Source organism: Lissotriton vulgaris, chromosome 4_1 (assembly GCF_964263255.1).
Source record: "Lissotriton vulgaris chromosome 4_1, aLisVul1.2, whole genome shotgun sequence".
Classification (NCBI taxonomy): Eukaryota; Metazoa; Chordata; class Amphibia; order Caudata; family Salamandridae; genus Lissotriton; species Lissotriton vulgaris.
This window is the reverse complement of record NC_141691.1, coordinates 132,546,047-132,560,162: the sequence shown is the minus strand read 5'-3', so window position 1 is coordinate 132,560,162 and position 14,116 is coordinate 132,546,047. Positions and strand designations below refer to the sequence as shown.

General features: G+C 52.9%; 1 protein-coding gene across 3 annotated transcripts in view; it reads right to left on the bottom strand.

Annotated features, from left to right (window-relative positions):
• The window catches only part of LOC147718469 (uncharacterized), a 264,056-nt gene that overhangs the window by 186,162 nt on the left and 63,778 nt on the right, over window positions 1-14,116 (bottom strand). The window contains exon 1 of one of the 3 annotated variants that reach the window (XM_086918389.1): window positions 1,130-1,507. The exons of 1 other annotated variant lie outside the window; for it this stretch is intronic. In XM_086918389.1, the coding sequence (XP_086774515.1) occupies window positions 1,130-1,238 (109 nt within the window). In that variant the 5' untranslated portion in view covers window positions 1,239-1,507. Of the gene's footprint in view, window positions 1-1,129; window positions 1,508-14,116 lie in introns of those variants that run through there. One more of the 3 variants, XM_086918390.1, reaches the window with a different exon arrangement.

Below are 14,116 nucleotides of genomic sequence, written 5' to 3'. Positions count from 1 at the left end.
GGGAGGATTGAGACCAAGCAACAACTAAATGCAGGGGAAGGACAAGGCAAGCAAAAATGAAATGCAGGAGGGGGTGGGACTGCCGGGGGGCGGGGGGGAGCAACAACAATGAAATGCAGGAGGTGGCAGGAGGGACGGGGCAAGCAACAAAGGAATGTAGAACTGGGTGGGAGGGACAGGGACTAGCAGCAAAGGAATGAGGAAGAGACCAGCAACAATAGCCAGACAGGGGTTGGTGAGAGACTGTCTGTAAACACATGCACTCTTATGGAGTACTATCACGAAAAGAAAAAGCGCACAAGCAGTGGGACGACAATGGGAGCCTCAAGAAACCAGGTACTTGGGTCATGCTCCCATGGAAGGACAAAAACGCGAAAAGGATGTGAAGCTGCCAGAGAAGCAAGGGAGTAAGAGTGACAAATAAGCCAACCAATGGTAAGCAATGGGCGGACTCCAAGCCCCCGGTATGTAAACAAAATGTCTTGCAAGCGGCAACACAAGTGCTGTCTCAGGCTGCCTCGGATTGTGATGGGAGACAAGACCTGGGTCTTACACTTGGAGCAAACGAAGGGCTATGGCAAACTTGGTAACTCTATTTGTCACTGTACCCAAGCGGTACTGCAGCACTGCAAGCCTCATGAAGTAAGTCACAAGCTTAGCCCCACAACCCAAAGGCATTATGGTCAACTGAGCCCAGGCTTATGTCATGTAGATCACTTGCAGATGCAAGTGACCACTTAAATGTACTAATCCTGTTTTGACTTGTAGACTCCTCATTTTAATGGGCACTTTAAAACTACAAGTACTAGCATGCGAAATTCTGTCAGCTGCAAACTAAGAGTCACCATCTTAACGTGGGAAGACCTGGCAGTCATGCCAAAGAGTGGCGTCCTCAAAATGTGGCAGCAGGTCCATCTTTGTTATGTTACACCACCATCCTTCCATCAAGCGCCTGTCCTGTCCGTTTGAAATTCAATATTCCACCTCATTCCTTAAACCCATATCGGAAAACTGAGGGTATACAGGCAGCAAGTGCGTGCAGCATCCACACCGTGCACCGGGGCACGGTACTTCCGGTCTTCAGGGCCAGCTACACACAAAGGGCGAGGATGAAGGCAGAGGCACCTACCGCCGTACAGCCAGTGCTCCTCCTCATCGTCCTCCGCCGCCGTGGGGGCGGCCACAGCTGCCGTTTCCTCCGGAGTGGCTGCAGCGGGGGCCTCGAGCTCGGTGGCCATGGCTGCCTGTGCGCGCGGGGCTGCAGTAGAACGTTGCCCGGGAGTGTGGAACGTTTACCCGGGCGGGCGCACGGGACGGGGCCCGGCGAGCATCTCACGGCGGCGCGAGGACCGAGCAGCAGCTGGGCCTCTATTCGGGGCAGCTGGGTATGGCGGCTCGCTGCGTGGACCCCTGGGGGTGGTAAGGCCGGCTCACGAGAGGGAAGGCGCTGCTGCTCCTGCCTGCACGGCCGGCGCCAGGACTCTGCCTCAGCTTCCCCCGTAGGAACACAGGAATGGGGAGCGCGCCTAGGTCCTAGCGCCTACCCGCACTCCACGGGCAGCATCTCCCTCAGCACGGGGGCCATGGCAACCCGCTGTCACCCGAGGCCGGGGAGCACAACAGCCCGCCCGGGGACTCTGGGGGTGCGCGCAGAAACAGTGCCTCGGTCTGCAGGGAGCGTCCCAGCTGGCGCGTGGAACTTCATTTTTTATGTATTTGTATTGTCTGTTGCATCAGAGCTGGCGGGCTCCATCGAGCTCATGACATTAGGTGAATGTATGGCAAAGATGCGGCAACTTTCCTCGTTAAAAAATAGCTTCATATGTTGAAGAAGGTATGTTAAACCTAACTGTGAATCACAACATTAAATCGTTAGATGACGTAACCTCCACAAAACTTGCACCTCGTGCAGTATCACGCTGCCCATCTACTTCAGCTGGCACTGCAATCTCCAATGGTGCCCAACAGGGCTTCCTATTTGTGTCGGTTTCTGGCGTCTCAACCATAGGGTAAAGAGTAGGTGTGGGCGAATAATCCCGTTGCGCCGGCAAAGTTCACTGAGTTTTGGCCACACAGTTCCATCGCGCAAGAACCACACTCCACGCTGTTACTTGAAGCGTAAAAGGCCATTTTATTAGGACAAGGTTGCACTCCTTTAAACTTTATTACATGGTACATAAATGCAACAAATGTACATTCCCCATCTCCTTCAGACTCATTCTCCATTCTTCCTTCTCCAAACCATCTGACCCGTTTGACTCTTCCCGCATTCACTCGGTGACCTCCTTCCTCTAACCATTCTCACCTTCACTTGCCCTCCGCACATCCTCTGTTGAATTTTCTTTCATTGCCTCCCACGCCCCGCTATCAGTCACCTGTGTACCGTTCTCCCCCCCACCCCGAGGGGTGGATCCGCCCGTGACTCACCACCCCTCCAAAGTACCGCAACGCCTATGCAAACTGCCCTAAACTGGCATACGCAGACCCCAAAAACACCCCACGGCCATCTCTTAGGACCTGTAGGGTGGGTGTGCGGACAAACTTTCTAATGACCCCCCGGTGGTGCTCAGGAGTTAAGAAGAGGCTGTTTCCGCCTCTTCCCGCTCCTTATACGCTCCTAAACCCCACCCCATCCCCTTCTAAACCCCACACCCACACCCACACCTTGTCCTTGTCCTTGTCCTTGTCCTTGTCCTTGTCCTTGTCCTTGTCCTTGTCCTTGTCCTTGTCCTTGTCCTTGTCCTTGTCCTTGTCCTTCCGGTCTCGCGCGAATACCCCAGGGGAAGACTGGTCTGCGACCTTTACTTCCCCTGGGGCCCGCATCGCGCAAGAACCACACTCCACGCTGTTACTTAAAGCGTAAAAGGCCATTTTATTAGGACAAGGTTGCACTCCTTTAAACTTTATTACATGGTACATAAATGCAACAAATGTACATTCCCCATCTCCTTCAGACTCATTCTCCATTCTTCGTTCTCCAAACCATCTCACCCGTTTGACTCTTCCCCCATTCACTCGGTGACCTCCTTCCTCTAACCATTCTCACCTTCACTTGCCCTCCGCACATTCTCTGTTGAATTTTCTTTCATTGCCTCGCTATCAGTCACCCGTGTACCGTTCTCCCCCCCCCCCCCCAGGGGTGGATTCGCCCGTATGTGACTCACGACCCCTCCAAAGTACCGCCAACCAGGGAACCCCCGAAGGGCGGTTACCTGCCCCACTCCCGAGCGCAGCGAATACTTCCGCCACCTACGTTGCAACCAGTGGCTGACCAGCCATCACCCTGTCAATGCCTCTCGGGCACCCAAAGAAACCATTTCGAGGCAATCCCCGACCGGGAAAGATGCCCCCTTTTAGTAGCAAAAGACCAAGCCCCTTTCGTATGCAACCCGCGCCATCTAGCCATCGTCAGGACAACCATGCCAGTGACAGGAAACCCCCTTTCTGTGAACGACCATCCACCACCTGCAACCCTGCCCAAATTCACCAAGAACATCCTGTCAGACCAAATCCGCGTCCGGGAAGACGTCTGCTGTCACTGGGCACGACCATCCACCAACCATTACTGCGTCCCGCATACCTCAGCACATATCGTGGGCCATTCTCCGCCCTTGAAAGATGCCCCCTTTCGTTGTGAACGACCATCCACCACCCTTCCTGCACCTCCAGTAGATAAACAAAATTTCAGCCAACCCTCATTGCGACAAACTCCCCCCTTCCGGTGACAACCATCCACCTTAGCCTACAGTCAGTGTAACAGACCATTCACAGGCAAAACTGCCTGCGACAAGCGCCCCCTTCTCCGTGGACGACCGTCCACCCTCCTCCCTGCTTCCAATTGTAGCAGCCAATCTTCTCGGGCCAGAACCTTGCTCATGCCAAACACCACCATATTCGCGGTGAACGACCATACTCCCTATTGCCCGCCTCCATGTGAAACAAAATGTGCTATCTTTTGTTTTTTTGTTTTTAAAGGGAACCGAAACCTCGTCCATCACCAGGGCCCCCCGCGTGGAAAGACCATCCACCCATTTGCTCATCCACTTGAAACAGAGAGTATCCTCGGACCAGAACCCTGCTCATGTCAAGTGCCCCGTTCGCGGTGAAAGGCCATTCACCCCTTTTGCTTGCCTCCAATTGAAACAGCCAGAAACCGCGGGCCAAACCTCGCTCATGTCAAGCGCCCCTATCCGGGTGAACGACCATCCACCCAATTGCATCACCTCCACCCGAACACACATTTGTTGCTGGGACCGAAACTGTGCGTCACAAGCGCACCCCCACGCGGCGAATGACGATCCGCTCTTCCAAGGTGAAACAGATAGCACTCTCAGGCCACCACCTCGCTCATGTCAGGCGCCCTCTCCTCAGTGGACGACCATCCACCCTCTGCCTGCCTCCACACCAACCGCTAGGATTATCGGGCCAAAAACCCTGCTCATGTCAAGCACCTCAGTCGCAATCCACGGCCAACCATCCCATGGCTTGTGACACTCTGCTTGCGACAATTGTCACTCCGAGGTGAACGACCATCCACCATCAGTACCCGCACCCTGAAGGACAAGGAACACACTCAGTGGACGGGCGGGGTCATCAACCCCGCCTGCGACCCTTATCGTGATGCAATTCCCTCGCTCCCACCAGCGGTCAGTGTGGACAAGCGACATTGAGCAGGCCAAACTCGGCCACGAAAAGTGACACCCCCCATCCCATGTACAACCACCCCCCACGAACTCTTGCAGCCTGTAACAAGAAGGCACCGGTCAGGCCAAATCCCGGCCCCGGAACCCGCACCCCCCTTCCGGCCACTTGCCCCGCAAGTCAGGTCAATAGCCCCCTTTTGCCCCCTCTGTTGCAAAGCCCCCAGTCCCAGACAGGGACCCCAATCGCCTCCATTACCCACACCGCACCCCCTTCCATAAATCACAGTGCCACGCCATACCAGAGACAACCCATTGCACGTCTGTCTCCCACCCGTACATACCGCTTGGGTAACTCCGTCCGACACGCACCACTGTCCTCCGCACCCCCACACACACCCCCATGCATCTTCCAGAATTCCTCAAAGTATCACATCTCCTCGTAACAGGCCAGTCTGCCACCACTGTTGAAGCACGCCCAGGAGAAGGGGGCGAGTCCCCCGCCCGGCGACCGCCCGGGTCCTGCTCCACTCCCAACTGCTGTAGTAGAAAACAACAATTAGTCCTACATGAAGGGCATCCCTCTCTCCATAACCCCTGTTCGGCAAACGTTCTGCCACCACGTCGTCCTCAAAACACATGCTCTTACCAGCATGCCGAACCTGTAGCCCCCCTCATCCCCACGTCCACAGTCTGCACCCGCTAACTGCACTCCAACAATAGCACAGTGCGCCACAGCAGGCGGCTCCCACTCAAACAGCCCAGCCCCCCCCATGAAATCCAGGGCAACCAGCCGAACAAGGATCCCACCCACCACCATTGAAAAAACCACACCCCCAGCCATGACATACCATCCACACATGCAACCCAAACGTCAACGTCACCCAGCTCAAGAACCATGCACCCCGCCATGTACCTCAAAACACATCCGGCGCCGCCATGCCGATCACCATTACACTGCCCAAATAACCACCGCTCACCATAGACCACAGCAACCCCACCTGGGGAAAACCAAAGGAAACCCATGACCCCCTCAACCCCCGGAAATAGCCCAGCGCCAGACCTTCCGCCACTGGACGCACCCTTCACCAACACGCTACTCACACCTTGCCGCCAGCTCCCCTGCAGCCTCGCACTCCGCACCCCCAACCAAATCCCCCAGTGGACACCCCCGCCTAAATCCCCCCCTCAATGAGCAGCCCCCTCAGACTGACCTGCTGTAAAGACGCCTGCGCCCCAGGCCCCCCACACGCTTCCCCCTTTCATTCCTCAGCTACGGAGGACCCCTGCCACGTATGGGTCAAGCCACCTACAACACTCCTAACGCAAACACACAACGTACCCTCTTCAGACACAAACACCCCTATGCGCGCCAGGCTCCCGTCTCTCCCCAGCATGACATCAAGCGCCATGAACCCAAATCCCAATAATGACCAAAAAGGACTTCTCGGCCCTACCGATCACTTGCACAACATCGCTCCGTATCCAAATCCAGACTGAACCAGTCAACCCACCTGATGGCCCATAACACACCGCACGCCCCAGCCACGGGCAAAGCCAAAACAGTGCATAACCCCCAGTCTGACCATTCGCTTACCTGGCAGCCCGCCCTTCGGGCCCCCACTCGCTCTGCCAATGCACAGCTACCAGTGGCACAGAACTTCCGCAAGGCTGAAGCGACACGCAACCCTCACCCAACATTAGCATCCCGCAACCGGTGTGCTCCTCCAGTCCCCTGTCCAGTCCCCACGCCTACCCAAAACGTGCCCCCCCCCTTTATTCATTTTTATTTTTTCTCCTTTTGTCGTTTGTGAAAAATCCTCCAGCAGCCCACCACAGCAGCCTGCCTCCCCAATAGCAGCACAGACCAGTGCACCCCGGCCACCCCGCCGTAAACCCCCCAACAGGACAGCTCCCCCCCATTCTCATATCCGTACCTCAGCATCAACCAGGACCTTCTCATCCGGTGCTGGCGTAACCCATTGCTGCTGATCCTGCTGCAAAATCGCGCCCAGCTTGGCTTCTGTAGCAACAACAAGACAAATGTTACGGCAACCTCCCCCCCCACCCCTATGGTGGCCCCCACTCAACCGCCGACTCATACACACTGCATCATCCTTTCACAGACCCACTCGCCATTCCTACCTCATCACCACCTCTAGGTCAAAATTCCCTTACTCATCCGCAGACATTACATCGTCACACACTGGTCTTCTCTGAGCTCTCCCTAGCGAGAGACACTAGGGCTGCGAGCACTTTTAGCTGGACTCTGTTGCTGGCACATTTAACGGACAAAAACTGCATTTTAACAGTGAAATATAGCGTTTTTTATCATCTGTACCTGGGGGCTCTAAATACTATGTTTTAATTGGGGAATTCGTTAGGCACACTGACACCTGTTCACACGCTGTACTGTACCCTCCCTGCCTCGCCCAGTCGTTTTATTGGAATTGTTGCTAGCGCCGGCGGGCGCCATCTTAGGTAGGGCTGGGGGTGCGCTCTAGTCGCGCCGCCCTCCCACCCTCCTAACACTCTATAAAATGTGTATTCCGGCCAGAAGGCGCAGCGGGCTGGCGCAGCGGGCGCGCCGGATGCGCGCCGAAGCCGCGCCTAAGCCAAGCCAGTCTGCGCCCGTCCGCGACCGGACACGGCCTAGGGCCCGAACCCCTGCCCCGACCAGCAGAATTACTTGGAGCAGGAATGAACTTGTAAGTTACTCGTTCAATGTGTGTACTCCAGGACTCCACAGTATGAGAGTAGGGTTGAATGAAGGGTGCCGTCACTGCCAATTTCGTTTCCACACAGGGAAAGTAGATAGCAAGACTAGTAATTTTTCCTTGTCCTGCGGCCTCATTAACGTGAGATCGTTGAGTTGTCATAAATATGATGTACATGAACTCCTCACCGATAAAAACCTTGACCTACTGTTTATGACAGAAACATGGCTTGATCACAACTGTGACCCTGATATTATACAGGCCTTACCAGAGAATTATCAGATGGTCCGCCTGGACAGACCGAAAGGCAGAGGAGGTGGAATTGCGATCGCCTTTAAACAACATTGGGCCTGTAAACTTGAAGCAATCTGTTTTGCAAGTTGTGAGGCGGGCTTTTTCACCATAACAATTGACGGTAATATAACTCTAAAAGGCTTGCTAGTTTACCGCCAACCAGGTCCTATGTCCAGATTCAAAGGTAATCTGCTAGAGTGTATCACTGAAACAGCGTTAAGAAGTGATAAGTTTTTGCTGCTAGGTGACTTAAATACACATCTAGAAGATCCACTAGACAAGGGAGCGATGGAGCTCTGTGAGGAATTGAATACCCTACAGCTAGAGCTCAAGGGTCAGCTTCCCACACATAACCGTGGGCATCTGTTAGATCCCATATTCGCTAACTGGGAGGATGTTCTGGCTGCACCCCCAGAGCCCCTGCCCTGGACAGATCACTTCCTTGTCCCGTTTGTCATTCACCTGCCTAAGTACAAAGCTCATGCTTCCGCCCCTCTCAATTACCCTCGTCGAAGGTGAGCAACATTCTCCCTGCCAGAGTTTAATAGGGCTCTCATTGCGGAAGGGCCTCCAGGAGGCAAGGATGTGACAACAGCAAACAAATTGCTTAATGACCGCATCATAGCCGCTCTGGACTGTACAGCCCCATTGGGTCAGCCAAAAAAAGGTGCCCATAGACAGACAACTGCTCCCTGGTTTGGCGAGGCATTGCGTCTCGCCAAAAGGGACTGCAAGCGGGCAGAGAGACAATGGAGAGTGGCATATGATGACTCGATGAAAGAAGTCTATCATATCAAGAGACGCATCTATCATAATAGAATCCGTATTGAGAAAGCTTCATACTATGCAGAGGGCAGAGAATTCCGCCAAGGAACTGTTTAGCATATATAAGTCTCTAGCCACCCCTAAAACTGCAAGTCTAGATAAAGATCACTCAGTAGCAGCATGCAACCGCATCGCTACTTATTTCGGAGATAAAGTGTCTAAAATCTACGCTGCTTTCCCCGAAATACCTCATGCAGCGGAAGAGCCAATAGACCTAGCAGCAGAGGAAGATGATCGTAATCGGTTACTTAACTTTATCACCCCTTCACCGGAAGAGCTAATTAAAATCTGTAGGTCTGTTAAATCTGGTTCTCCTCGAGATCCCGCACCCCCTAAAAGATTGAGTGACAGTTTGGAGACCCTGGAACCCTACATCAGGCATGTGCTGGATGTCTCCTTCCGATCCAGTTCAATACCTGAGGACTGGAAACAGGCTGTGGTGCTTCCCCTCCGCAAGAAGCCCAACATTAGCTTCGAGAACTTGGACAATTTACGCCCCATCTCCTTGCTGCCTTATCTCTCCAAGGTAGCGGAGAAGGTGGCAAATAAACAGCTAATGACATGTGGAGGAAGGCAACCATCTTCATCCTACCCAATTCGGGTTTCGGCCCCGTCATTCGACGGAGTCCGCCCTTTTGAGGGCTACCGAAGCCCTCAGGCAGGGTGCTGACTAGGGACAAACAATGGCGCTAATTTTATTAGACCTTAGCGCCGTGTTCGACACTGTAGCACATTCCATCTTGCTACAGTGTCTGGACAAGGTCGGGGTGAAAGGGGCAGCGTTGAAATGGATTTATTCATTTCTCACTGGCTGGGGTTTCCAAGTGAGGCAGGGTGACTACTACTCGGAGCGAATTCCTTTGGACCAGGGGGTGCCGCAGGGCTCGTCCCTGAGTCCAACACTCTTCAATCTTTATGTCGCTCTGATTGCCACCTTAGTAGAGAGTCACGGCCTCAGCTTGGTGTCGTATGCCGACGACACGCAGTTGGTCATCTCCCTATCGCGTGCACCCGGTCTTTCGGCGGACATCTTCAGAGCATGCATGCAAGACCTTGCTGCCTGGATGTCCGCCAATTGCCTCAAGCTCAACGGGGGCAAGACCGAGGTGCTGGTCGTGGGGGGCTGCCAGTCTGCGTGGACGTCGGCATGGTGGCCATCTTCCCTGGGCCCAACACCCATTCCTTGCCAAAAAGCGAGGAATTTGGGCATTTGGTTTGATGCCGCCCTCACCTTTGGCCCTCAGATCAATCAGGTGGTCGGACTATGCTTCGGGACCCTTAAAAGCCTCAGGAAGACGCTGAAGTTCTTGCCTGTGAGAGCCCGACAGACCTTGGTACATGCACTAGTCACATCGAGGATGGACTATGGCAACCTTCTCTATTTAGGCACCCTGGAGAAGAATCTCAGCCGCTTACAGGTCCTACAGAACGCCGCTGCACGATTGGTGCTTAGATTACCCAGAAGAGCTTCTTCTGCAGCGGCTCTCCGGTCCTTGCACTGGCTCCCGGTCAGAAGCAGGGTAGAATTTAAAGCACTTTGCACGTGCCATCGGATCATTAATGGGAGATCCCCTCTCCCTCTACAAGGACTCTTGACACCTTATGAGCCTCCCCGTTCTCTGAGATCTTCCGGCTCTGGACTCCTGGTTGTCCCTAAGGTATCCAGAGCACGGATGGGTGGAAGATCTTTTAGATGCCTTGCAGCCGCTGGATGGAACAAGCTGCCCATGGCGTTACGACTAGAGCCATCTGAGTCTATTTTTAGAGCTAAGCTCAAAACTGCTCTATTCGCTTAGTAGGTGTGCCGCTTCTGTATGGTCCAGTAACAAAGTAGCTCCTCAGCGCGGGGACACGCCGTTGTTGCGTCACCATGCGCTTTACAAAACCCCCTAAATAGAAATAGAAGTTCACCAAACAATTCCATATGCTGAACTGGGTGCGCAGCGCGATCCCGCAATGGAGAGGCAGGCCGCCGCAGACCTCCCTCCAGCTTCTGGCCAGCGCCCAGAGGCCGTCGTGCGCCCCCGCTGGCATCCCACTCACCTCCGGCACCATACCGGCCAGGAACCCCCCCCCTCCCTCACCCCCCCCCCCACCAGGTCGCTCCAACCAGGTGGGCCCCGAGCACCACCGGGCCTCACGCCGTGCAGGCGGTCCCTCACTCCTACTTCCACTACCCCCCGAAACCAAAACCCCCCCCATGCCTGACCACATCCCCAGGCCCGCCCACACAGCAAATCCAAAGCAAAGCCTGAGCGTCCAAGACTGCGTCACATCCGTGCAATCCCCGCTTGGATCAGCCGAAATAAGCATGAGCACCACACCATGCAGACGGGGAACATAATAAAAACACAATAAGGGGGGGGCACCAACACCGACCCCCAAAGGTCCCCTCCGGCGCAGGAAAAAGCCCCCCCCCCCCACCCAAAGAAAGGCTGCGAAAAAAGGGGCCCCAGACGTCTGCACAGGAAGCCCTGCATGTCTTCAGACACAGTCTCTAAAAAGGCTGAAAATAATTGCAAGTGGAACAATATGGACTAAGGTTTAAATTGGTCCAAAAATACGAGTCCTGCTAAGTGGGAGGAAGATAGAAAGAACCACATCTTTTGATGCAGATGTTGAATGAATAAATAGATGAGACATTCTGATACTTCCTGTCTGTCACAATCTATTAATAATAACTGATCAAGGAATATATGGCCCGTTCTACGAGCCAGAGTGTCGGAGTTAGGAAACATACAGCTCCTGAAAAGAAGATGAGGTAAATGGTATGGTAACAGCACTAACTCAGCAAGGCCCCAGCCCATGAGGTACACGACAGGACAGGACAGGACAGGGCAGGACCGGACAGGACAGGACAGCCCCCCCCCCCCCCCACCCCCCGCAGGCAGCCAGCGCACGCAGTACAGTGCCAGAAGCCGCACCCAAACCGGGAAAGGACGCCGCCAGCCTCCCTCCCAGGCACGGAAAGACCAGTCGCCCCCACCTGCAAGGGCCGCCTCCCGCCCCGCGCGCCATGGGGCCACCCCCCCAGACAGGGACCAAGCCAGCAACCGCACATCCGAAAAAGGCCCAGCCCGGCCTGCCGCACGCACATACTGCTGCCGGACACAAACACCAGGGGCCCCGTACACACACTACCGGGATCGCCGAACCGCAGGCCCCAAGCATCCAGGAAACACCAATGCCGGCACCCGCCCCCAGAGCCCCTCGGCCGCAGCCCCAACCCCCGGACAATACTGCGCCACCGACCTCAAGAAATACCCCCCACCAGGCATGCCGGACCAGGTGCAAAGCTCCCCGACACCCCCGGGAAACCCCGCCGTCCAAAATGCAGGCATAAAAGACGAAGCAAACACAGGCCGTAGCCCAAGGAAACACACCCGCACACCCCCTGCAACAGCCATTGCGAAACCAAACGAAACACCCCGCCGATCGCCAAATCGGCCCCTACCCCAAATCATACACCTACCGAAGACAAACTTTCTAACGACCCCCCGGTGGTGCTCAGGAGTTATGAAGAGGCTGTTTCCGCCTCTTCCCACTCCTTATAGACTCCTAAACCCCACCCCATCCCCTTCTAAACCCCACCCCCACACCTTGTCCTTCCGGTCTCACGCGAATACCCCAGGGGAAGACTGGTCTGCGACCTTTACTTCCCCTGGGGCCCGCAGTAAAATTCCGCCAACCAGTGGAGTTTTTTTGTGCGCGGCTAGCCAACGTCAAGTCGGTGAGTGATAATTTGTGTCCCGAAGCGCGAGATTTGGGTGCTAGAAAGCCTCTTGGAGGGATTTTTCAAAACGGGCAGCCACAGCAGGTTGTGCCGGTTCGTATTGAGAAAGCGGCCGCTCAAGTGGAAGTAGAAGCAGCACCCCTTGTTGCACTGCATGGAGTTGTTTGTGATGGTTTTACAGCGTGGAAGAAGCTCTCGGCGATAAAAAACAGTGTGAGTAGCGTAACATGCTGAATTCCGTCCGCTCACAGAACTATACGGAATGGCACAGAGTTTTTATGTAACTCCATGGAATTTCGGGGAGTGAAACTCTACGAGTTCCGCCCACCCCTCGTAAAGAGTGTGATTGTGTGACCCGGAAATCTGCCCTCATCAGCCAGGATAGCTTGATTCTAGTGGCATGGAGAGCACTGGAGGCACGCCGGGCATACCCGTCCCACTCGGGGTGACAAATGCAAAAACAACAATTGATGGACAGAATGCAGAACAATTTTTTTACATTCACCCCAGTACAGAGATCTGGGCCTAAATCCATCGTTTCTTTGCTCACCATGCAAATCAGTCTTAACCCTGCACCCAATGGGAACAGTCCAGCCCGAACTGCCAGGCCAGGTCCTCCCTGGACTGGTAACAAGCATCTTAGGACCAGTTAATGCTTAATCCAGCAAAAGTCTGAGTGTATGCCTATGGGCAGACCCAACCACTGCCTTTAGCGGGCACGTTGGTGACAAACATCTTGCACAACTAGGTCACAACCAGAGCAAAAATATACATCACCCATGAGGGGTTGTATGACTCCACAACGCATGGCATTAATTGCTTGCCATTACAACTCGGTTGTAACAACGTAAGTGATGTTACAACGCGTTACTCTTACAACACAAACTTTAACCACGCAGATACCTTTACAACGCATGCCTTTATAATGAATTTTGCTGTAAAAGCATATGCAGGATTCAAATTTTGATTGAAAATTTAAGCATTTTAAAAGGTAAATATAAACACTATCGGCCAGATTCATCAATGTCCCGATTTGCGAGTCCTTAATAGCGATTATTAAGGAATCGCTATTAAGGATTTGCAAATCGAGATTCATGTAGAAATCGCAAAATAAATTGCGATTCCTACATGCCTCCTTATTTGCGATTAGCAAATTGCTAATAGCAAATAAGGAATAACTCCCCATTCATTCCTATGGGCCTAAAGGCCCATAGGAATGAATGGGGAGTAATTCCTCATTTGCGATTAGCAATTTGCTAATCGCAAATAAGGATGCGATTTCAAGGGTGCCAGGGGTGTCCAAAGGACACCCTGTAGCACCCCTGAAATGTCAATGCAGACTGATGTTGCGCACACACATGTCCAAAGGACATGTGTGTGTGTAACATCCAACTTAGAAAAATGCACTAAAGTGCATTTTTCTAAGTTTTTGCTATTTACCACGAAGTCTGACTTCGCGGTAAATAGCGGCCAAAAATAGCGAATTCGCAATTTAAAAATGGTTAATGATTTGCATTTAAGGAATCTCAAATAGAGATTCCTTAAATGCAATTAGTCGCAATTTAGCGATTTCTGCATTTGGGATGATGAATCCCAAATGCAAAAATTGCGCTCGCAAAGGGCCAGATTCTCAGAATCTGGCCCTTTGCGAGCCATTTTTCTTTGATGAATCTAGCTGTATATATGTTATAATTTCATAGTAATGAAAAAAAAAATATGTAAAACTAAACTAATGTACTTGTTTTATACATTTTTTCATATATTCCACACACAATGATGTGTGTTGAAATATATAAAACCATATATATAAATATATGTATATATTTTATATAAATGTGTATATATACACATGTAAATATAATTGTGTATATATATATATATATATATATATATATATATATATATAT